The sequence below is a fragment of the Capra hircus genome, chromosome 4 (genome assembly GCF_001704415.2).
Source record: "Capra hircus breed San Clemente chromosome 4, ASM170441v1, whole genome shotgun sequence".
NCBI classification, from domain to species: domain Eukaryota; kingdom Metazoa; phylum Chordata; class Mammalia; order Artiodactyla; family Bovidae; genus Capra; species Capra hircus.
The window spans coordinates 16,953,063-16,978,358 of NC_030811.1; the positions used below are offsets into that span (position 1 = coordinate 16,953,063).

At 50.2% G+C, this 25,296-nt stretch overlaps 1 protein-coding gene across 2 annotated transcripts in view; it reads right to left on the reverse strand.

The window, feature by feature from the left end:
- Positions 206–25,296, reverse strand: part of TBXAS1 (thromboxane A synthase 1) — a 169,411-nt gene continuing 144,320 nt past the window's right edge. For both annotated transcript variants that reach the window (XM_018046871.1, XM_018046872.1), the window contains 4 exons: positions 8,621–8,712; positions 3,949–4,086; positions 2,015–2,177; positions 206–441 (listed from right to left, as the gene is read on the reverse strand). In XM_018046871.1, the coding sequence (XP_017902360.1) occupies positions 367–441; positions 2,015–2,177; positions 3,949–4,086; positions 8,621–8,712 (468 nt within the window). In that variant the 3' untranslated portion in view covers positions 206–366. The remainder of the gene's footprint in view (positions 442–2,014; positions 2,178–3,948; positions 4,087–8,620; positions 8,713–25,296) is intronic.

Sequence of the window (25,296 nt, forward strand, 5' to 3'; positions counted from 1 at the left end):
ACCAGGCTCCCCCATCCCTGGGATTCTCCAGGCAAGAACACTGGAGTGGGTTGCCATTTCCTTCTCCAATGCATGAAAGTGAAAAGTGAAAGTGACGTTGCTCAGTCGTGTCTGATTCTTCAAGACCCTGTGGACTGCAGCCCACCAGGCTCCTCCATCGGGATTTTCCGGGCAAGAGTACTGGAGTGGGGTGCCATCGCCTTCTCTGAAACTAAATGCAACACACATTTATTAAGCATTTAGAAAACGTTACATAAATGACCACTTTTATATTCATAGGCCAGGCATGCTTTCAGCTGCTGCTTTGGTGTTCTAACAAAAATCCACATTTCCACATGAGGATTTTCTTTGGATGAGAAGGTGGTGTCAGCGGGAGACGATTCTGATGTAGACACCATTTTTTGGACCTAGGGCAGATTTGGATTCTAGCTGCAGTGGTACCTAAAATAGAGGAAATTAAGATATCTGTCAGAATTAACCCTGTTGATGAGAAAGTTCCCTGGGAATGGGCCTGAGGCAGGTTGTGGGAATTGGGCTGAGGGCTGAGGGAGGGCAGGTCTGAGAGTGAGCAAAGTGGCCTCCCCAGGGGGACTCTGAGAGGCCACAGAGTCGTGTCTCGGGCCTGGTTTTGGACAGGGACTCACCCCTTTCCTATGTTAATAACATCCCGCAGAGGAAAGTGAAAGTTGCTTAGTTGTGTCTGACTCATTGCAACTTCATGGACTGTAGCCTGCCAGGCTCCTCTGTCCATGGAATTCTCCAGGCCAGAATACTGGAGTGGGTAGCCATTCCTTTCTTCAGGAGATCTTCCCAACCTAGGGATTGAACCTAGGTATCGTACCTTGCAGGTGAATTCTTTACCAACTGAGCCGCCAGGGAGGTCCCAAAATACTGGAGTGGGTAGCCTGTACCTCCTCAGGGAATTTTCCTGACCTAGGAATCAAACAGGGGTCTCCACCATTGCAGGTGGATTCTTTACCAGCTGAGCTACCAGGGAATCTCGCAGAGGAGGGGTCCCCCAGTTATCCTTCTAACAAGCCTGCTTGTAAGGTGGGAGCAGAGCACTGCAAATGAAAACATACAGGTTCAGGGAGGCCACCCGACCTGCCCAAGGGCACAGAGTGCCAAGTGGTGAACGAAACCCCAGACCTTCCTCATATCTCATCTCTCACCCTGGGGCCCAGCCAGAAACTGAGTAGGACCCCCTCTCCCTTTCTCAGGGGCTTGGGGAGAGCTTCCTGCTGAAAGTCCGCTGCCATTCAGAAGGCTTTCCTTATGTCCAATTTAGGCAGATCGATGGTGGGATGGAGATTAGGAAGAAAAGCCACAGAATTACTCTAGAAGTAGGGTATCCTCTACAGCTGCATGTGAAAGGACTGTTCAGTGGCTACCATGGGACCTCCAGGAAGAGAAGTGCTACCAGGCCTTAGTGCTAGGGGCAGGCAGGCTTTCCGATCTTGTCTTTGAGTCCTGATGGAAGACCAGTTAGAGGCTCAAGAAACAAGATGATCTAGACTTGTCCTATCCTCTATGGCAGCCACTAGTGAAAGTGGGTACTGAGTGCTTGAAGTGTGGTTAATGCAAATGAGGGGCTGAATTTTTAATTGTGTTGATTAATTAATAACATAAATAGCAAAGTGTGGCTAGTGGCTGTAATACCAGACAGTGCAGGTATGGAGCACACTTGAAACAGGACTTCAAAAGAAGTAGCAGTCTGCTGTGGCTGGCAAAGTCCTCAGGGAGGGCTTCCTGGAGGAACTGGCACCTGGGGTAGGGCTAGGAATGGGAGAGGCCTTGTGCGCAGGACTTCTCAGGGGCCACTTTGGGGTCTGAGGGAACACCAATCTGGATTCGGAGGATGGGATTAGACTGGGGGTGGGGAAGGGGGAGGGATGGCATTCCGGAAAGGGAAGCGGCCTGAGCAGGCAGGAGGTGCGGCGGGTGGAAGGCTCTCGGAGTGGGAAGTTGGGGTGCAGTGGGTACCCCTGCGCCCGGAGCAGTGGGCGGGGCTCACCTGCGTCTCAGGACAGGCTTCGAACCGGAACTTGCGCAGGACGTGGAGCAGCGTCAGCTTGAGCTCCAGGAGCCCCAGCCGCACCCCGAGGCAGCTCCGGGGGCCCGCCCCAAACGGCAGGTACGTGTAGGGCCGCCGGTGCTGTTGAGCCTCGGCTGTGAACCTGCAGGGCAGCACGATCAGGATGGGCCTGGAACACCGCCGCCCTACACAGAGCTTCATGCTCCTCCTACCAGGCAAGTGGGGCCTCAACCCTCCACACCCCCTGTGCCCCGCGCCCCGCCCCCAGGGGTCTGCAGGATCGGTTTCTGCTGGACCCGTCAGTCCCCAAGGCTCCGGAGCAGGTGGCCACCCTTCCACATGGTGCAGTCCGGGCTCCGCTCCTCCTGTCCTGCCAAGCCCTCCAGACACTGTTTAATTCAAAGAATCACCGGGAACATCAACTTTGCCCTCTCTGCCTCTCCTTATGAATTCACTGCGTGGTTAATGTGCCAGCAGACTCACTAGAATCCGGGATGAAAGTCTCCAAGAAACCACAGCCCTAGCTTCACCTGTGGCTCCAGTTTCCCCAGCACCCAGAGGGTGACCCTAGCCAGCCGGCATCCACTTCCTAAGCAGAGTCCCTGGGCACCAGCCCCCTCTGACGGCCTTGTCCTACCAGTTTGTCTCTTGATGCCATGATGGGAGCTGTCTCCCTGCCCACATTTGCCTTTCTGGTTCAAGAACGCAACTTGAACCTCTGGAGGTGGCAGTATTTGACTCACTGGAAGCTCTTCTTCAGCTCCAAATGACAACATTTGCCACACGTGTTCCATGAGAGTAACGCTAGGTGACAACCACTATTTTGTAATAGTGGCCAGCTCACTTATTACTGCCTTTGGAACTTATGGGCCCAAGAATCTTTGACCCACTTTTCATATTAAGGCACTTTTTGTTTTCAAGTGAAGTCACTCAATCGTGTCCGACTCCTTGCGATCGCATGGACTGTAGCCTGCTAGTCTCCTTTGTCCATGGAATTCTCCAGGCAAGGATACTGGAGTGGATTGCCATTTCCTTCTCCAGGGGATCTTCCCGACCCAGGGATCCAGCTCGGGTCTCCTGCACTGTGGGTGGGACTCTTTACGGCCTGAGCCACCAGGGAACCCCTTTTTGTTTCAAGGCCATTTGTTTTCAAAGGTGATGCTGTAAACCCTACAGCTGCTGTTTATGTGTCTGGATCTCTACCGTAATTCCAGGAGCTGCTGAGCAGCACAGTGTTGCTTATCTGGGTGCTACTGCCATGGTTTCCTAGGGACCGGGGTTGTAGAGTCAGGGCTGCGTCAACAGGAAGATGGAGCCACTAACGGTGGAAACACAGCTGCCAACTGGCCAGCCCCTCACTTGCCAGATCAACCAGGAGGCGGCATGCATCCACTCTCATGAGGAGGAAGTGCAGATGCCTGCTCAGACATTTTAAATTGGGAATCTGGAAATGAAATTTAGACAATGGACCAAATCCATGCGGGGGACAGAAGGGAGTGTTCAGGTCTACCATGTTAGCATAGCTGGGCTTCATGAATTCCTGAAGAAATTGTTGATACTCTTGTTTTGGAACAGGCATTCAATTTTTAAAAAAGGAAGTGATATCCTGCTACATCTTAACGTGTTTCTGAAAGGTGTCCTGTTTCTTGGTGTGAACAAACAGCGGACACCCACCTGAAAGTGCCTTGTAACTTGCACGCAGTGCTATGGAAATGGCTAAACCTCTGGATTGTGTTTTGAGCTCTTCAAAAATGGTACACTTAGTTCCTTTAGAAATTATGCCTCAAAAACTTCTCTCTGATTGCCGCAGCTTTTGACTTTGGGGGCACTTCACTAAGTCTCTGTCCCCTGGCCGCTGCCCCCAATCCTCACACTCACTCCCCGACCAGCCCTCTTGGGAGGGCAGTACTCACCTCTCAGGGTTGAAGTTCTCGGGGTTCGGCCAGTGCTCAGGGTCGTAGTGCAGAGCGCCCACGGCCGTCTCCAGCACGGCGCCCGCGGGGATGCGCTGGCCCAGCACCTCGCAGTCCTGTGCCGCCACCCGTGTGAACCTGCAGGGACACACAGGTCACCCCCACCTTGAGGCAGAGCAGAGACAAGATGGAGAGCCCGGGGGGGGTGGTGGCTGTGCTGGGGCTCATGTCTGCAGTGTGGGAGGGGGCTGGCGGATGGGAGGTCCAGTCTTCTTCCTGGGGTGACCCGGACAGGCACCAACCCCACCCCAGCTTTGGCTATTAACCCTACGTTGCTCTGGACCCTGGGGTCTCTAGGTTCATCCATCCCTTCCTTCAGCCTGAAGAACCTGTCTTATGCCTGGTGTTGAGGTGCACGAGAGCCTCGGTATTGGAAGCTGTGCAGGGATCGTCCCCCAGCCACCATGCCTTCCTCTTCCCATTCCCGTCGGGGCCACACCCTTGCTTTACCTACAGGAAATTTGGGTTTGCACATTGTTCCCCTTCATTGTCTGTGTGGCTATGGAGAACTTCTACTGGAGAGGAAAGCATCTTGATCAGATTGTTTCTTTTGCCAAATGACAATGGCTTAATACCATTTACATCTTATTTGAAAAGGCTAGACCATATGTGTCTGCCTATGAACATAATGTTTACGGAAGAATACCTAAACTTCTACCATAACCTCCCGTAAGGGGTGGTGCTAGGGCAGAGGATGGTGGGGGACCAGGGAGGGGGGCCGACTTTTTCTTTGGATCCTTCTGTATTTCTTCATTCTTAAGTATAAGCAATTTTATTTTGGTAATTTTAAAAATTAAAAATAATTTATGCTGGCTTTTACTTCAGGTTGCAGAACTAGGTTTCCCTAAATATCTCAGAGGAGACAAAGTTATTACACAAATCACTGTTGTACCCTGTTCCTGCTTATAAAAGAAATTAAGAGTAACTCGTGGCTCCCTGCTGCATCTGCCACTCTGTCACTAGCCTTCACTGTATCAGGAACGTGAAAGGCCAAGGCTGTGAGACTCCTAAGCAACGAATGCAATTATCGTGTGCTCGGAACTGGCCACAAAACACTCTTGCTCTAATCGGAGCAGGCGGGGGCTCCGATGTGTGCACCCTCAGTCCTAGGGGAGCAGATAAGGGTATACCCCAACCTCTTTCCTTTTCAGTTACCAGAAAGAGCTTGGATCTAAAGGCAATACCCCCTAAAAGCCAGAAAAGGGGGCCTTCCCTTCTGTACATCATCCGGCCTCCTATCTGGCTAGACTAGGTCGCATTTTTTGTTTGTTCAGTTGCTAGGTCATGTCCAACTCTGTGATCCCAAGAACTGCAGCACGCCAGGCTTCCCTGTCCTTTCCTGTCTCCCTGAGCTTGCTCAAACTCATGTCCATTGAGTTGGTGATGCCATCCAACCATCTGGTCCTCTATTGTCCCCTTTTCCTCCTGCCCTCAATCTTTCCCAGCATCAGGGTCTTTTCCAATGAGTCGACTCTTTGCATCAGGTGGCCAAAATATTGGTGCTGCATACCAGGCCAGAATCTGCTGAATTATACTGCATAGATTCCTGGATCGACATGAATAATTCTTCAAAGAGAATTGTTAAATTTTCCACAAAGGCAATTTTGAGGGTTTAGGTTTTTAGGAATAAGGGTATCAGTCAAATGTGTCAGTGCTTGGGAAAAGTCAAGCGTTTTTCTGAGATGAAAATAATAAAGTAAAAAAAATTAAAAAGCAAAATTCTGTGTTCACCCCCCAGATCCTATGCCTGGGCTAAAGCAAATGGGCCTCTTTTCTGCCTCTCTCACTTCTGTTTGATGACAGAAGTCAACAGAGTGATTGGGTTTAAACCACCAGTGGAGTAGGTCTGGAGGGAGGGAGACCATGGCTTGCCTGAGACTGGAGCCGGACTGGGTGGAGGCCATTCAACTCAAATGCTTCTTGTTCTTTACTTCATACCTCGCATGACACCCTGCCTGCAGGGGTACCGTGTTTCCGTCTGCTGTCTCACTTCCCAACACCGCCAGAGTAGGCAGAGCGGGTGTCGAGTGCCCTCTAAAGGCACAGGAAACAGAAGCCCAGGACAGCCCAGAGCTTACCCAGGATCACACAGTAAACTATTGGCAGGACCGAGACTGTCTTGACTTTCCGTCCAGGCTGGCTCTGTTATTAGGGAAACCTGGATCTATTTTTTTTATATAGTGGGAATTTTAACAAATCCATCTAGATACCCTGGGTTCTGTCCTGCCCTCAGGTGAGATTGCAGCATCCTGGTTCCCTAGAACAATGCCTTCACTGACTTCCTTTTACGCTTTGCTACTTATAAAAGATCAGGAGGAGAATTGCCTGCAGAATTTTAGTGCTGAAGAGACTGTGGACTTCGTCGCTCAACATGTCATCTATGCAAGGTCTCATGTGATGAATGCTTGATTGACTTTAGATCCGGGAAATGATGTGTCTTTGATCAGTTTCTACACTTTCCTCCCAATAGAGAACAGGATGGTTCAACTCAACCAGTTTTCCTCTCTCCTGGGAGCCTCAGCCACCAAGCCTGACCCCTGTTGTCACCATCTCTCGTGTCCTGTCAAGGATTCTTTCCTCTGAACAGTCTTTGATCTGTTATATCACTGAATGTCTTATTTTGAATTTCATGTGTATAGCAGCTGCCCACAGTTCCCTTGGAAGGAAGCTGATGTAAATCATTAAAAAACGAAAACAAAAACAAAAAATAGACCGGATGAGTTTGCTCTGAGGCTCCCAAGGAAGTAAGGTAAGGCCTGTGAAATTGGGTCTTTTATTTTTTTTGGCCACTCAGCATGCAGACTGTTAGTTTCCCAACAAGGGATCGAACCTGTGCCCCCTGTGGTGGAATCGCAGAGTCTTAACCACTGGACCGCCAGGGAAGGCCCAGGATCAGGTCTTAATACTGGTGTCAGCAGAGCAATGAGGCGAGCCCTGGCGTTCCTGTCTGCTCCTGGACCAGGAGACTGAAAGCATGTGTGCTTGAGAAGGATGTGATTTGACTCACACCCTGGGAATTCTCTCTTGGCTCTGGGTCTGAACGTTTTGGACAATATCTACAATCACACTTGCTAGGATATTTTCGGTTTGGAATATAATTTTGAGATACCTTCACATCATCCACATTTTCTCTTTTTAAAATGGCAAAAGTTACCTCCATATGGTTTATGTGGTACAATGCTTCCTAGAGACGCAGAGTAGAATTTATGCTACATGCTTTGGGTTGCCTCTGTTCCTAGAGCCTGAGCTCTGGCAATGTTTCACTCTCTGAGGGTCTGGAGACCCAAGTTAAGACCCTGTGCTCTATGGGCCGCCTCTGAAACTCAGGGTAGTCCTCAGTTAGATCCAGTCAGCTTGCCTTCACTGATGAAGCTTGCTTTAATTGTTGCTACACAACAACCTGCACGTACTGTAAGGACCAGGCAGCTTCAACAGTAAGGTATTTTCCCAAGTTGTTTTTTTTTTTCAGGAACTTGGAGACAGCTCTGTCTAGTTGGAGCTTGAGCCAGTTAAGACTGGTTAAGACCTCTGACGCTCCAACTGGGCATGTGCAAGTGGCTTCTTGCTGACCTTTTGACCTCAGAGGGCTCAAAACTATCTTTTGTTTTGACGCTAAGGCCGCCATATTCTGAACTTGCTTCCCATGGAGACACCTATAGCTCCCTTGCACCTGTTTAGAACTACAATTGCCTCACCTTTTTCTCATCTCCAGTCATTACCTTTCCCCATGCTCCTCAGCTGCCGCTTTATCCCAGGAATACCTGGGCCCCTTGACGTGGGGGAGGCAGCCTGGAGATTTGTTCTGTCTCCACGCTTGGCTGCCTTGTGAACGTGTCTGTTCTCTGCTAAAAACCTCAGCATCTCAGCTCTTGGCTTACTGTGATTGGGGCGAATGAGCCTGGAATTTGGTAGCATCTCATTTAGGGGGAATTTGAAAGAAGCAGAAGACCTGATTCCTGCTCTCAAGGCATTTACAGGTTGGTGTGGCTGGATGTACTTTGGTGAAATGTTGCAGAGCAGTTGAAAAGTGTCCAAAAATATAATAGGAAGTAGAGTCAGTGTGCAGAGTGCTGTGGTGGGGAGAGAGCCAGTGGGGAACAGGTGAGGCTGGCTGAGTCAGGCCTCCTGGAGCACTAAGTCCTGGGTGGGAGCTCTGAGGATGGGGTGGGGTGCGGATCGTTGGAGAGAATGAAGGAGCTTCCCAAGCCTTGGACGCTCCCCTCTGGACTGTCAACTCCAAAGGCAGATGCTTCATCTGTTTTGGCTGATTTCCTAACGCGTGGCATAAAGTAGATGCTTAATAAGTAGCTGGTGAATGAATGCGTAACAGGCCAGGGAAAGAGCAGAAGTCATCTGAGGCTAGGAGGCCAAAGAGATTGGCTTGGGTTGGGGAGGAAGGTCGTGTTAAGAAAACAGCAATGACGCTTTGCAAAGATAGTTAACATATAGGAATATAGGCCAGACATTTACTTCCATGGTGACCGTGTGTCAGGCATGGTGTCCAGTGCCCCCCAGAGATGACCCCCAATACTCAGACCTTCCCCTGCAGGAGCTTGGGTCCAGCATTCTTCACAACACAGGTGGTGACTGAAGACCTGGGGTGCAGGCTTACCTGAAAGCCGGTGGGTACATCCTCAAGGTCTCTTTAATCACCATGTCCAAGTAGGGCAGACCTTCCTGGAGGCTGCAGTCCTCAGGGGCTGGCTGAAGGAGGGGTGGTGACAAAGGAGGAACGCTGAGTTAGATTGCGCCACGCAGCTTTCAGTCTTTCCCACTAACTTTAGAGCCCAGCTTCAATGCTCACAAACGCTTACATGGAAACCCCACGAGATGAAACATGATCCCATCCAAATGGCATTAGATTAGCACTCCACAGAACAGGCTGCAGAGTCTATTATGCTGGTTTCACAGTGCTGAGCGTTACTGAAGACCAGCAGGCCTGGGACTGCAGGGCCTCTGGGTGTCAGACGTGTGTTATAAAACAACGGCGGCCGCTGCCCTGCTAACGATTATTGAGAGTGGATGATGTGGCAGGCTACATATTGTACACACTCATGATAAAAGAAATTTTTTCATATCAAGATATAGGGAAGTCATTCTGGCTTTATACATGAGTTCACTTGAATTTTACGCTAACTAAAGTAGCCCCTTTGTGGCCTGTCAAACATACACTGTACAACTGCTTCAATTATTAAAGAAACCAGCACATTGACCAGGAGCAAAGAATGTCTGTGTTAAAAATAAAGATTAAATGCCTTTCTTCCTGGGAAGCCAATGCTGGTTCTCCTTTGATGATAAGACTCCCTTCCCAGGTGCCAAGGCCATGTTGACTTGCTATGTATGCACTGGTCTTTTTGTTTTTTTTGAAACCTTGAAGAAATGTAACCCTGACTTGTTTAATGTTCTTTGTTCTGATGAGATATAAAACTGGGCTGAAAACCCTACTTCTCCAGAGCAGTTTCTCAGAGTAATCTGGGAAGCGGGCTTCTGGACTAGTTTGGCTCAAATAAAACTCTTTTCTATTCTTATTAGTGATCATATATTGATTATTTTTGTCAACACTTGTCCTCTAGCAAATCTCAGGGAGGTTGCCACAGGGTAGTAATGGGCACATCATAAAGTTAAAAGACAAAAACAAAAACAACGGCTATGTCTAGAAAGGATCAATGGTAACAAAAACTCGAAAAGAAAGATAGCACTAAGTCATGTCCGACTCTTGCGACCTATGGACTGTAGCCTGCCAGGCTCCCCTGTCCTTGGATTTTCCAAGCCGGAATATGGGAGTGGGTTGCCATTTCCTTCTCCAGGGGATCTTCCCAACCCAGGAATCAAACCCAGGTCTCCAGCATTGCCGGCAGATTTTTTACCAACTGAGCTATGCAGAAAGCCCCCAAACTCCAAGAGCTACAGTAAATCAGTAAGAAAAGAAACTCATCAGAAAAGTGGTCAAGAGAAATGAAGAGGCAACGAGTATGAGTCGCCTTGATGAAAAATACAAATTGATAGTATGAGATTCGGTTTTCACTCATCAGATTATAAAAAGCTGGAAAATATTGGTTAGGGCAAAGGTGTGGAGAAGCGCAACTCCAGCACCCAGTGTTGGGGAGCCCTAACATCCCCTGGATGACTTCCACGGGTGACGCTGTCACCCTCTGCCGTCACCCACAATGCGAGGAAGGGGTGATAGTGAATTGGCGGGATGTTGAGAAGCTAGGTGTGGGCACCCTGTGGGTGGGATGAGTTAGGGCAGGGTTATAGAAGTTTGTTAGCTGCTGTGCTGGTTGGAGGATATCCGCGCCCCCCCCCCCATTTCTCCTATCCTGTCTGTCCACTCCCTACAGTGCTTGAGTGAAGTTACCTGCTTGATGACAGTCTCATCTTTTTAAATTAGTTGCAGGCATGCTCAGTAGCTAAGCTGTGTTCGACTCTGGTTAGACTCTTTGTGACTGCATGGACTGTAGCCCACCAGGCTCCTTCCTCTGTCCATGGGAATACTGGAATGGGTTACCATTTCCTCCTCTAGGGGATCTCCCTGACACAGGGGTTAAACCCACATATCCCATGCTACCTACATTGGCAGGTGGGTTCTTTACAACTCGTGCTACCTGGGTAGTCGTAAATCAATTACTGATATTCAAAGAAGTCCTCAGTTTGGGAGGACTTTTCTTCTCCTCTTTGGCTTGCTTCTGTCTTCCCCTCTCAGGACAGCAGGGGGCAGCACTTGAGGCAAGTCCATTCTGCAGGCCCCATCTTACCCCTGGGAGCTGCTCACAAGCCTGCAGCGGCCACTTTGCATGGGGTCTAAACCAGTGATTGTAAGAGAGAACTCCCTGGATCAGCAACATCAGGGTTGCCTTAGAAACACCTGTCCTTGGGTAGTATCACACACCAGGACAGAAGCAAAACTCTAGGTAAGGCCAATAGGCTGTCCCCATGAGGGAGGGGACCATGCTGGCAGGAGCAAATGCGTAAGCACTAAATGCTTAGTGTGCAAGGCGCAGACAGGCAGAGGGGAGAGTGGTGGGCCAGAACATGTGGCGTTCTGAAGTCCATGGTAAATACCTTAGCTAATCTGTTAAAGACTATAGCTGTTCAATATACGGTAGCCATTAGTGCATAAAATACTGCTGAGTGAAAAATGTCCGTGGTGGCTGAGATGGTGAAGAGTCTGTCTGCAACAAGGGAGACCCCTGTTGGATCCCTGGGTTGGGAAGATCCCCCGGAGAAGAGAATAGCAACCTACTCGAGTATTCTTGCCTGGAGAATTCCGTGGACAGAGGAGCTGGGCGGGCTACAGTCCACAGGATCACAAAGAGTTGGACACGACTGGGTGACTAACACACACACAGACACACACACACACACACACACACAGTGTCAAGTTGCTGAAAACATGTGCAGCCTAATGTTTACAAATTTGAAAGGCAAAAATGAAAACAGTTGGCTTTCCCAACATTCTCCTTCATTTCTGAGAACTGTTTCTTTAGAAGGGTATCTCCTGACCCCACACTTCCACCTCCATCCCAGGCCACCAGGGCCGCCCGATAAACACATGACTGGGGAAAGGGGCTCTAATGCTTGGGGTTTAATGCTCTGTGGTTGCCAAGTGGAGATTCTTCTTCTTTTTTTTTTTTTAAATTTTTATTGAATTTGTCACAATACTGTTTCTATTTTATATTTTGATTTTTTTTTTTTGGCTGTTGAGGCAGGTGGGATCTTAGCTTCCAGACCAGGGAGGGAACCCACATCCCCTGCGTTGGAAGGTGAAGTCTTAGCCCTGGACTGCCAGGGGAGTCCCCTGAGGAGATTCTTAGTCACCATGTCTTTGAATTTGTGTTTAGGGAGCAGAGTCGGAGGGGATACTGGAGCGGGCACTGGGGCCTGGAGCCTCACCCGTGAGGCCTCCCACCTTGGCTTCTTCCCCAGGGTGGGTTCTCAGCTGTCTGCTCTCCTGCCCCTGGTGCCCTGGGCCCAGCCTGGCCACCCTTCTCTGCTTTCCCTTTGACCACCATTGCCCTCCATTCCTCAGGGGCCTAGGCTCAGGTGTGAAGGTAGGCATGGGGTGCTTTCACCCTGAAGCATCTTGGAGTGGGCATGGTGTTGGCCATCCCTGCCCTGGGCAGGCAGCATTGTGGCTGTGTGTTGGCCTGGGCAAGCCTCTGCCCACTCCTGGTCTAATACTGCATGTTTCCTGGCACAGGAGTTTAAAGATCTTTGGCGAGTGACAGCCTATTGTGGGTCTGGGGGCTGGATCTGGGAAAGAGGGACACCTGGCTCATCTTGCCTAGACCCTGCCACGGGGTCTTGGGGTGCCATCTTGTAGGTGGGCTTGGTGGCTGGAAGTGGGGCAGAGATCCCAGGCTCCTGACTCTCTCAACTCATCTTGTGCCCCCACACTCTGGGGGAACCTGGAGCACCCCCTCATCTTCCTTCCAATCTTGAGGACTTTGGTTTGTCTTTATCTCTTCTGGCCCATGAGTCACAAAATACTAGTTACGTAATTTCAGTGGTTCTGCATGTGAGTTAAATGCTCTGATATTACCATTTAAAAGTGGCATTGCGTGATCCAGAGATGAGTGGTAAAATTCACACTGATAATTTAAAATTTAGAGTTTTCTTTACTTAGACTGGTGTTAAATAGAAAATAAAACACACTGTGAGAGTGTGAGATGGGAGAAGAAAGGAAGAGCCTTTCTATGTACTGTTAACGGCACTTTCCCTTGCTTTTTTCCATTTGGTGTCAGGTTGGACAAATTACATAGTCAGCCCTGCAGGCCACCGTTGATTGGCTCACGAGTGGGGCTCTGACGTGAAAGTGTCTGCCTGGACTTTTGGACCTAGGCAGAGGAAAAAGGAGTTTTTCTCCAGCAGCTGGAAGCTGAACACAGGTGAGTCATGATCTCTTGGTGGCCATGTACCGCCATGCGGATTAATGAGCAGTAAACATGTTTGCCATGAGAAAGAAGCAATGAATTAGATGTGCAGAGAACCACAGGCAAAGGACAGAGTCCATTTCCTTGTGTCCTGTTTGCCATCTGCTCCTGGCAAGGAGCCCTGTGGGTGGCGTCTCAGTACCCTTCCAGCAAGTTCTCATTTTTGACCTAACTTAGTGACAGCCGAATTCTGTTATCTGCAAAGAAAGGAGTCTTAACAAATGCAGACATGTAAAAAGCCAAAACAGAACAGTGGTACTGTTCACCCAAATGTAGAACTATATCTCAAAAAAGAAAAGGAAACCAGATTTAGGAGCAGCATCCCTAGCAAGGCCATGGTATTGGTTACTCAACCAGAAGTGTCTGGCTGGAAGCTGTCAGCACTCGGAAGGGAACTTTTTAAGATAGGCCAAGAGTAATTTGTATTGTGAGGTCAAGTCTTCATTTATTCTTTTCCCCATGAGCTTTTTTTTTTTTTAATCACTATTTCTTAGCTTTGGGCTCAAGATGCATACCAACATCAGCGTGTTGGCCCAGCAGTTCTTGACACGCTTGAACGTTAGACGCAGCCCGGGGGCTTTTAGTGTATAAGGATGTTTGATCCCTGGCCCCTCAGGGGTTTGACTGTTGGTCCAGGGTGGGGCCTGGATGCTGGTTTTGTGCAGCCAAGGGGGTGAGACCGCTGCAGACTGTTTGACCTGCCCTAGTGATCTTTTCTGCATGGATGTACGGATGTGGTTGAAGCGGGGCGCTCAGGTCTCAGCGTTTTAACCAAACCCAGGCGAGGCAGTCCCCACCCACCCACTCAGACTCCCCTTCACCCCTTAGAACCCGGTCCCCGCGCCGCACCACCGCCCACCCCCTCCCCACCCCCGCGCCGCGCCGTGCCTCCTGGGGGCAGAGGTGTCCTGAGCCAGCCCGGCCAGCAGAGGGCAGCAAGCGAATGGCAAATGGGGACTCCCCGGGAGGGAACCTGCGCTTCTGCTCAAACTGAACCCAAAAGGACCTCAGCAGTCTTGAATCCAAATTCTTCACAATAGAGACGAAAAACGTGAGATGACGTCCGGGATTTAAAAACCAAAAAAGAAAATGGCAGAGTAGGGGAGGGCGGGGGAACCGAAATGACCACCGTTGACACTTGTTGAAGCTGAGTGATGGGTACACAGGGGTTCACTCAGCTATTCTTCCAACTTATATAGCTTAAAGTTTTCCTTCATAAGAAATTAAGGTAGTAGATAGAAATTTAAATGACAATAGAGCGTGGAACAGCCTATGTAAAGACTCTGAGATGCGTGAAAGAATCTGAAATGGTTGTGTTAGGCTGGCTGAGTGGGAGAGGGGCTGTTCTGGGATGTCTTGGAGGCTAGAGAGCAGAGCTCCAGGCACAGAAGACAGAAGGGCCTCTGTGCAGGACACCCAGGTCTGGGGCAGACTTGAACGAAATGCAGCAGGCATGGATCACGATGGGGGAAATGAAATGAAAGAGGTGGCATGTTTTTCTTTTCCATCTAGAAAAAAAAAAAGGACACATTAAAAAAATGGGGGTGGGGGACTTCCCTGGTGTTCTAGTGGCTAAAACTCCACTCTCCCGACACAGGAGTTCCAGGTTCGATCCCTGGTCAGGGAACTAGGTCCCACGTGTCTCAACTAAGACCCTGGGCAGCCAAATAAATAAAAAAAATTTTTTTAATGGGGGTGGGAGTAGAATTTATTTGAAGTAAAAGAGAAAGAAAGGAAAGTTTAGTCAAGGAAGTGCTTTTCCTTGGAAGAAAAAGTTGGTGAGCTCGGCCCAGATGTTTAAATAGAAGCGAAGGCCTTGCAGGGAAGAGCCTGGGGAGCTGGGGCTGAGATTTGCACTAGTCAGCCCTGGGCTCTCCCCCTTGGCCGGCTCACTCTGTCTGCGCTGGCAAGGGCTGAGGGGGTCTGCTTGGCCTGGAGTATTGAGGCGCTTGCGGGGAGTGGGATCTGAGCAGAGTATTTTAAGCCAGGAAGCACTTTAAGCATTTGGGTTTCCAAGAGATAATGTTAAAACTGGATCCCCAAGGGTACCCACTCCCCTCAAAGCCTGTAACACAGGCCAGGTTACCAGAGTTAAGCACTGGGAGAGCCCTTACAATCAATCTGCCTCTCACCCCACGAGGATGCCCCTGCAGCCTCTCTGGCTGGCCTGGGCCAGGCCTCGGGGTGGTCATCCTGTCCCGCCAGGGATTCTGCCCCGTGTCCATTGCCCAGCAGCCCTGGCCTTGGGCCAGTCACCAAGGCAACATCAACATGTCTCCTGGTCTCTGAGTTTCAGGTCCTGATGTTTCCCCACCCATCTCTTGGAGCAGAGCCAACGAGATGGTAAAGGTGAAAGGTCTCTGGAAACTAAGGTACCAAACAGGCAGACAGGACTTCTGTTTAAACATAATATTCAGAGGCCAGGAGCACATTTCATCATGAGGCCCTCTGTTCTCCATGTTAAACTACCCTGGAAGGATGTGTCAAGGAGGAAAGCCATTCTACAATCTTACAGAATCCTGTTCAGTGGGCACCAGTTCTGCAAAACAAGCAACTGTACCCTTAGATGGGCTTCCCAGGTGGTGCTAGTGGTAAAGAACCCACCTGCCAATGCAGGAGACGTAAGAGACATGGGTTCGATCCCTGGGTTGGGAAGATCCCCTGGAGGAGGGCACGGCAATCCACTTGAGTATGCTAACTTGGAGAATCCCATGGCAGAGGAGCCTGGAGGGCTATAGGCCATAGGGTTGCAAAGAGTCAGACATGACTGAAGGGACTTAGCATACACACACATACTCTTAGATGGTTGAAAATGAATATTTACTAACATTTAATATTGGGAAATATTGATTAAATCTTAAATATTGGGGGAAAATAGAAACAAAGACATGAATGGAATCTTTGCCTTATGGTTTGCATTCTCAATCCAGAGTTCTTTCATTTTCAGAGAGATGTTTTCATCTACATTTGATTTTTCCATGGGCAATAACTGCTACTTTTATGTCTAAGTTGCTCAGTCTCTTGGTCTTTCTATCATTTAGTTTAGGCTCTGCAAACCAATATTTAAATGTGGTAGCTAAATCTGATAGGTGGCACAGTGGTGAAGAATCTACCTGTCAAAGCAGGAGATGCAAGACATGTGAGTTCAATCCCGGGGTCTAGAAGATCTCTGGAGGAGGAAATGGCAACCCATTCTAGTATTTTTGCCTGGGAAATTGCATGGACAGAGGAGCCTGGCGGGCTACAGTCCATGGGGTCACAAAGTATCAGACATGACTGAGAACAAGCAACACAAGGGAACTCTATGGGAAACTCTACTGATAAATAATTTTCAGTGGGAAATACTATCCTTGCCTGTTAACCTCACTTTGCTACATTTGGATTTTTGTGTACCATTTTCTCTGCAAGCTACACACACACACTCTGAGTCACTCACACCTACATGTACACCTCACTCTGGGTGTGTGCTGATACCACGGGACGTAGAATGATAAAAAGAAAATTAAAATGTCATTGCTTTCAAAAAGATTTTTCCTGGAGGCTCAGGGGTCTAATAGAAAAATTTATGTTTTCTTATTTTTCTAAAGGAAATAGAAGTGGGGAGGCCTCAATTTGTTCCTCCCAAGAAGTACCAGCATCAGCTGGGTTTGCTAAATGCTCACTCACATGCAGCAGACTTGGTGTTGCAAGCAGTGGGTGGGGTCAGGTCAGGCCCCGCCCACTAGAAGCTGGGACCCTGGTGTCCCGTAAGATAAGGCCTAGGGAGTGCAAGCCTAGGGACAGAAGGAACGACAGAGACCCGGGAAGACTCAAGGTTTCCACTTGCGCTCCTTCTCCAAGGGACGTGGACCACGAGATGGAATCCTCCCAGGGAAAGTGTGGCAACTCTCACTTTTCCCTTTTGCCCCCTGACCCAGAAGAAAACCCATAGTCTCCAGGCAGAGTGCTGAGTCCCCAGGGCGAGGCTGAGCCCAGGCCTGGGTTCCTCATGGCCCACTTAAACTGGAGCGCTGGGGTTCTTCTGGCTCAACTTTGACATCCATAGATATTCTGAGAGCTGTTTCAGGCCTGGAGCAAGAAGTAATGGGGGGAAAGCTGTTGGGGGTGGGGGTGGGTTCTTCTACATGGCTGGCTTGCCTTCCTAATTCCCAGACAGTCCTGCATATGCTAATCTACAGAATTTGGCAGGTTTAGAAGTAGACAAGCGTCCTACCTTAGGAAAGGTAATTAGGAGGGTGTGTGTGGCATCTATTTATATCTGCTTTAAAAGGAATGAGACAGACCCATCTCACATAAACACAGGGATTGTTCCAGGTGCTCTTGTACACTGAGGTTTAGGCCATTAAGGGATTAGATGAGGAGATGTAATGAAAGACCATAAACCAGCCTGCCTGTACCCACACACACACACATACCCCGCCTCCATGTCAGCCCTCCCCGCTGACTGCCCTAGGTTCAGCTTTACTGATGGTACTGACACTCTGCAGGAATTCTGTCTGCAGAGCTCTATTATGACAATAATAGTACTCCTCTCCTGCAGTACTCTACTGCCTTCTGAAGAATTTTTATATCCCTTACATCATCTGGTCCTCGCAACTGCACTGTGAAGCAGGTAGGCATTTTTGTTTCCTATTTCATAGATGAAAAAAAAAAAAAAAGACTCAGAGAGGTTAGTGGCTTGTCCACGGTCACACAGCTAGCACGTGGCAGGGTGAGAACTAAACGCAGATCTTCAGATTCCAAGGATCTTACCTTCAAGCGTTGCCACCCTCCCGCTCTCCTTTCATCCTCTCTCCCCTCCCCTCCTTCCTCCCTTACTTTCCTTTGTATCTTTTCTGGAAGAATAACACGCACACAGGAAAATATTCAATACAATGCGAACCAAAGCGCAGCGCTTAGTGAATTTTCACGAAGTAAGTGCACCTGCGTCACCAGCATCCAGATCGGGATGCAGAACAGTTCCAGCACTCCCGAGGACCTCGGTGACCCCTTCCCATCATTGCTCCCCCCAGAAAAAGTAACCATCATCCTGACCTCTAAAACAAGACGTTATCTTGCCTTTTAAAAAACTATACGTAAATGGAACATCCAGAACCTCGGCTTCTGCGCCCGCTTTCTTGTGCTCACTGCTGTGTCTTTGAGACTCCCTGGTGGTGGGGGTGGAGTTGTGTGTCCATTCCACACCTGTTCACCCTTCCTGCTCCAGTTCGGGGGCCATTATGAAGAAAGCGGGACACTCTTATATGTGGCTTTTGGTGAACGTAGGTCACAGTTCTGTTGGGTATGTACCTAGGGGTAGAATTGCTGGGTCACGGGATGTGTGTGGTCAGCTTTAGTAGATACTGTGAACAGTTTGCAGGCTGGTCGCGTGTACTGGCTACAGTTTAATGGTGGATCAGTTGAAGGGCAGTCTGTTGACAGCCCCCCCCGTCCCATCCCCTCTATTTATTGTCACTGTGGGTTTCTGCCTTCTTTCATCTGTCTGCCCTCTTCAGGACCCTGGAATGTAAGCACTATCTCTATTTCAGGAAAGGGTTGAGAGAAAAAAATAGCATATTATTTTGGAAGCTCAGTTATTTATTCCTGGAGTGTGTATGGGGACTGGATAGGCGGAGGAACAAATAAGACACATCTAATTACCTAATTTTAAAATCATCTCAGTTATCAGACGCAAGCCCTCATAAGCGTAAAACACATTCCCAGATCAACCAGATTCAGGTTTTTGAATTATCTGCTGTGTTGTAATATTTAGGATTTGGTTCTCTCCATTAGCAGGGATTGTCCACAGTTGATTATAGGTGATGTTTAAAGAAATAACCCCCTTAGTAAATGATAGTTAAACACCCAGCCCATTTTCTCTGCCCTTGCAGAGGGAGGTATGGCATTAATTTGCAGAGAAATATTTTTTTGTTGTTCATTCTCCCCTCAGATAGACATTGAGCACGTGACCTGCCCTTAGCAGAGTGTTGGGGGTGGAGGTACAGTCCCATATCTACCACTTACTATATGCTCAGGAATCAGTCTCCTTGTTCAAGGATTTGTTATTTTGGTACTAGGGAGCCACTGAAGGTGTTTGATCCGTGGAGGTAACACATGGAAGATGATATCTTGTGACCTGATAATGACATGGAGGGATAGTTGGAAGTGTCGGAGCCGGGGGGGGGGGTGGTAAGGCAATAAAACGGGAGACTGTACGGGAGTCCAGGCAGAGACGATGAGCTCTGAGGACAGTGTCAGCTGTCAGAACAGGAAACTGGGTAGGAACAGGAGGAATGTTGGCAGTGACTCCCCCTCCTGGTTGTTCTCAGCTGATGCCCAGCCCCACTTGGAAACATTCCACTTTAATTGGTCTGGACTGGGCGCATGAATTAATGTGGTTTTAAAAGCTCCCGGGTAATTCTCAGCGTCACTGGTACAAAGGATGACTAGCCTGGCAGGTAAGTCTCTGGATATAAGGGGTCAGGGAACCAAGAGATAAAAGTGATTTTCAGATTTCATCCCAGGGTGGCTGAAAAAAAAAAAAAAAATGAGGGCAGCGGAATGGCCCCGGCTGGGGCTGCCTCTTGCAGGAAGATCTTGGCTTTGGGAGGGCGGCGTCGGGGGCCCCAGCGGGGGATGGTGTCCAGTCCAACCCACGGTGCATGCACCAGCCCACCGGTATGGAGGGAATGGAGGGAGGAGAGAAAAGCAGGGCACCGCGGACTGACATGTAGCCAGGACTGAAATGGGAGGACTGTCCAGGCGAAGATGGCAGAGGGCTGGAAAGGCCATTGGGCCGTCATCTGGGGAGAGAGGTGAGGCCAAAGTCAGCATCTGTGAGGCTGAGGGATGGCAGGGAGAGAGCTGGGACCAGGGCGAGTAAAGTGGACCAGCTTGCTTCAGTGAGGCACTCAGAGAACTCAGGAGAACAGAGCAAACCACGGGGAGACGTGAGGGCACGGCCACCTGTCTGAGTGGCGGGCGTGTGACAAAAAGGACACGCTGCTCCTACCGTGACTGAGGAGGGAACCAAGCCCAGTGGTAAGTCCCAGAGAGAAAAAATTATGCCTCAACATACACGGAGGGATTTTCAAATGGCTAGAAGTTAGCAATAAAGCAGCCATGCTCCATGCCTGCTGGAGAGATGTTGAGAAGCTGTTATTGAGCACCAGAAAAGGTCGCTCTAGGATGCTTATGGCTGCCTTATCAAGGAGGTGGAAGGCGCCATGGTCCTCCCCGATCTGGGATGGTCTGACGTATCGCGACCGCGCCCTTGCCTGCCCAGGGACAGCCTGCGATGTCTCGTCAGGTCACTCGGGCAAATGTCCCATCAAGGTGGGGAGTGGCCAGCTTGCCCTGTTTATCCCCCTGGCCCAGCCCCCAGCGTCCCATCACTCATTCCTGTGTCCATCTTGGTTGCTAATTCAGGCTGAAAGCAGAGCCCAGGTCACTTACTGTTTGGGGAAATGGTAAACAAAGATAAGAGCTTTAAGCGCTGGAATTTACTCTTCCTCCACTTGGCCTAAAAGCAACTGCATGTTAAATTTAGAAGGCTGCTTCCAGACCCTCCCTGCCCTCCTGTTTCCTGCCGCCTCTTTCCCGCCCATGCTCAGAACACGGTCTCGCTGCCCGTGGAATCTGAAATGTATTTGTAAAGCCCAAGAGTCTTGCCAGGCTGCCCTGCCTGGATATTTATAAAATGTATCAGCTGAGGGCCTGGGAAAGGGGGTTCCTGTCCTCCGGTAGGGGCTCTGCCCCCAACCCTGCCAGCAGACATCTCGACCCAGATGTTCACCCAAACACCCTCCCCAGGTGAGGCTTGGTGCTTCTTCCTTGCACTGTCAGGAGGTGAGATTCCCGCCACCCCTCTCCCCCGACCCCAGGGAAGAAGCCACGTTTTCAGCAGACTACCTTACAATTTATTTACAAAGGTCTCCCTCACGCCTGGGAATCTATAATTGAACAGCTCTCTTTTCTATGTAGGTTAAACCCCTTTGCAAGCAACTCCAAGAATCTGTAGAAATCCTTTTGTGGGCCTGGAATTCCGCTGTATTGAATATTGTTGGAAATAAATGAGCCATTGTCTGGGCTGAGAATTTTCTGGTTAGATAGAGATCGCCACTGTGATGCGATTTATTGTCGCAGGACTTTTTTTTCCCCCAGCTCATTTTAAATTCTCTGTTGCCTGCTCAGTCCATTTTCACAGTTCAGGATGTAAGTGGGAAAAGCTAGGCTGGAACTGAAAAAAAAAAAAAGAAAAAAAAAATCTCTTTTCCTAAGAACGATGTCCAGAGGTCCAAGTGGCATCTGGTACCAGACTGTAACAAATGCTGGAAGTGAGGCTTATCTGGTGGCCAGTTCAGGGGAAAGGAGAGTCACCCAGTACTCTCAGCTGGCACGTGACTGGGAGGAAAGATCAGAGACTAAGAAGCAACGAGTTCAACCTTTCCATTGTTCCAATGAGCAGCCGCAGCCCGGAGAGCTGAGGGGACCTACCTTCACTTTTGCCCACACAGAAATTCTCACTTATTATTCTTTAAAAAGATCTGCTAGACCAGTTCAGCTTTAATAGAAACCCAACCCTAGTTAAGCGTTAAGTTTTGAAGTAGCAAAAAAGTCTAAATTGCAATTTACTGTTTTTTGCTTGTTTTGTTTTATTTGTGTAATAATTAACTCCTGAGGGCTTCCCTGTTGGCTCAGATGGTAAAGAATCTGCCTGCAGATGTGGGAGACCCAGGTTCCATTCCTGAATTGGGAAGATCCCCTGGAGAAGGGAATGGCTACCCATGCCAGTATTCTTGCTTAGAGAATCCCATGGACAGAGGAGCCTGGCGGGCTACAGTCCTAGGGGTCACAGAGAGTCAGACATGACTGAACGACTAACACTTTCACCCCAATTAACTCCTGAGATTTTGAAATTTGTGAGCGGCAGGCAGAATTATAAACAGGAAGAGCAGAGATGTGGAATTCATTAGACATAGGCTGGAGGACAGCCGGCAAGTCATTAAGCTATGTCAACATCCAGTTTGCTCATCTGTAAAATGGGGAGAAACCACAACTTGAAGGTTGTAGTGAGGATTCCTCATGAGTGCCCTGTAGGATTTATTCTTAAGTTGGGTTTATAACTCTCCTGCTTTGGTACATGCACGACCCTATGAGTGGTAGCTGCGAGCCTGGGGTCATCTCAGGAGACAGGGAAACAGCTATGCTGATGAGAATTAAGAAATTACCTGGGGGCAGTAGGGGAGAGGCTGGTGAGAAGTTTCCATTCCTCTCATCAGAGGAGGCTGGAAGATACACCCTAAAAGACACAGCAGGGGCTACAGCCGAGCCGTGGCTGATCCTTGGAAACCCCCCTCTCAACTCTTGCCTCTGCCAGGCTCCGAGCCAAGGGCCTCCCCGTCATCTCAACGGGTCCTCAGAAGACCCTACTTTTCTTAGGAGGAGATGGGCTTTCTGGAGCTCAGGTAGCTTGCCCCGAGCCACACAGCCAGGCCCTGGGAGAGCTGGAGTTTCCTGAGGACCATCTTACCACCTCCTCCTCTCTTCCACCCTAGGCGAGCTTAACTGTATCCCCTTTTCTGCGGCAGGTGGCTTTTAGTGAAAAGGCTCCTTTTCCTGGTAGCTCAGCTGGTAAAGAATCCACCTGCAATGCAGGAGACCCTGGTTTGATTCCTGGGCCTGGAAGATCCCCTGGAGAAGGCAAAGACTACCCACTCCAGTATTCTGGCCTGGAGAATTCCATGGACTGTATAGTCCATAGGGTTGTAGGATTGGACACGACTGAGCGACTTTCACTTCACTGCCTTGCCAAGAATGTCCTTGATAGTGGCAAAGTGTGTGAAAATGGGTCCCAGAGTAATAGCTGACACGAGCATCCTCACTGCTGTGGGCCCAGGTACACAAAAGCGCATCCCTCTCCTTTACTGGCAGCTGGAGGAGTAGGTTTGGATAAGAATGAGGTCCATAGGAAGGAATTTTTTTTTCTTTTAAATTGAATTAGGGTGGGAGGAGACTTACTAAATCACAGATGGCTTGTGCTTAGAGCCTTGAGAGCTGACTGCTCTTCAGAGGAGCTGAGACCAAGGCATTTGTGCTCGGCTCTGGTCTGCTGGGTGCAGGCTGGGGCCCCAGGTGGAGGGGGTCTGCAGAGGCCAGAAGGCCAGGCTCCTGCCAGCTGGCCTGCAGGTGGCCCCCCGCTACCCCCTGCACCCGGCCCCTCAGGAGGGGCCTGGAAGACCCACCCACTCTAACCACATTACAGATGTGGAGGGCTCACCCCTCCAGGGTGGGCATGGGGGCAGATGACAGCTACTTCACACCATCCTCTGCCCTTCAGGTGCCCCACCACACCTGCAGGAGGGAGAGAAGGTCACAGAATGGCTTCCCCAAAATGAGAGCCATGCGCTCCATCTCATGAAATCAGGGGTGGGGAAGTGGGGGGCGTGCGGCATCTCACGGAGCAGCTCCCAGCCCACGCTCCTTGCCTCCCTTTGGAGGCATCCAAGGAAGGCTTGGGTTAGGAGCCCTGCCCCTGGCTCTGCCAGCAGAGCTGCCCAGACCCAGGGGGCTTCCATCCCTCCCCACCCTGGCCCCACACTTATCAATCTGGTTTTGGTTTCCTTACCTCTGCTATTGGGCCATACTTTCCATGTGGAACAAGCCCCAGAAGGGTGACTGTGGCCACAAGATGGCAAATCACCCCTCCCATCCCTCCTCCCATGAAAATAAGATTGAGTTGCACGTGTTCCTATGTTTCTGCTTTTATTTTTAGTATTCAGGGAACTTTCTCATAAGATCCCTTCTATTAAGGAATTTCCCTGGTCCTGCAGGGGCCCCCCTGAGCCACCTCTGGGGTCCCCTTGATGTTCTTAAAGGGCTGCTTCCATGACCATCATTATTCTGGGCTTGCTGTCACCTAGTGCCTGCTGTGTATCCTGCAGGGCCCCGGGGGCGGGTCCTGGGGCCGGGGCAGAGATGGGCAGCGCTCTGTCCCTGGAGGCAGAGAAGCCCAGGGGACACCTGGGTGCCAAGGCTGTGTTTGAGGGGAGCGTGGGTGCCCTGGGAACTTGGAGGGGCCATCCTAGGGGCCACGGAACCTGTGCGGAGTGGGGGTTAGGGGGTCAGAAAACCGGGGTGGTGCGGTTTCTTTAGCAGCCGTTTCCAAACAGCTTTTCTGTTCTTTCACACAGAAACAATAAAAGCACTTAAGCAAGGTTTTGGAACCAAATTGAAACGCGTTCCATCACAGCCGCACCATTTATTGCCGTTTTACTGGAGTGCGTGCTCTCTGCGGCTCATGCCTCTGCCTCACGCTGCCACGTCTCAGTCGCTAGCTGGTTGCAGTGGCACGTGTTAATTATGGCAATTTGTTTTGGCCCTGGATCTTAAGGAATCGTTTGTTTCTTTTGTCTTCCGTGCCTGCTGCTTCGTGTCAGACAGTCTCCATCAGCCTCATGGCCTGACTGCCTTTCCCCCTGCACAGCAGTGAGGCTTCTCAAGGGGGACTTAACCTTAGGGTGGGGACAGGCTGGGGTTCCTCCAGGTGACAGTGTCACACCAGGAGGCCCCAAAAGAGACGGGACCAACTGGCTGGAGTGGTTTTGTGGGATCATAGGTGCAGAGGGCCCTGGGGCCAAGACCTCAGCTGTAGACCAGGTGGGGACCCTTGAGAGGGCAGGGATGGACACTTGGACACCCCGGGGGACAGAGAAGCCGCCCTGAGAGGGTGGGCACAGGGGAGCCGGGCAAGGCCATTTACATCACCTTTGATTGGGTGACGGCAGAGCGGCCCCCTGGAGCCCCTGGGCTGAGATCCTCACAGCCTGGCAACCCCGGGCGGGGGGGGTCAGGACCAGAGGTTGTAGGATGCCCTCGAAGCAGACAAAGGAGGCTGGGCTCCCCGGAGGACACCATGAGGGCCGTGTGCCTCATGGTGACGGGTCTGGGGGCCAGCTGCCACCTCCAGTTCCCTTCTCTCAAGGCCGCCACTTGCTCCGGGAGGCCCAGGCTGCTGGAGGCTCTCCTGCTGGAGCTGGTGAATCTGCCCATAAACACCAGACGCATGTGTGCGGTTATGAGGCAGGAGAGGCGGGCCAGGCAAAGCACTCCCCCAAGCCCCTGGCCGCCAGCTGTGACCTTGCAGCTGGTCCATCTCCCACTGGAGCCAAGGCCCTGAGTGAAGGCAGGGAAGTGGGGAGATGTGGAGGCAAGGTTGGGGAGGGAGATGGGAGACCAGCAGCTTCTCCCAGCATTCCTGACCCAGTTCTGGCGGTGGGCACAGGGTGAGTTTCAGTGGATCATTTCACTGAGCTGTTATTTTATATATATATATATATATTTGGCTGCATTGGGTTTCAGTTGCGGCTCAAGGGAT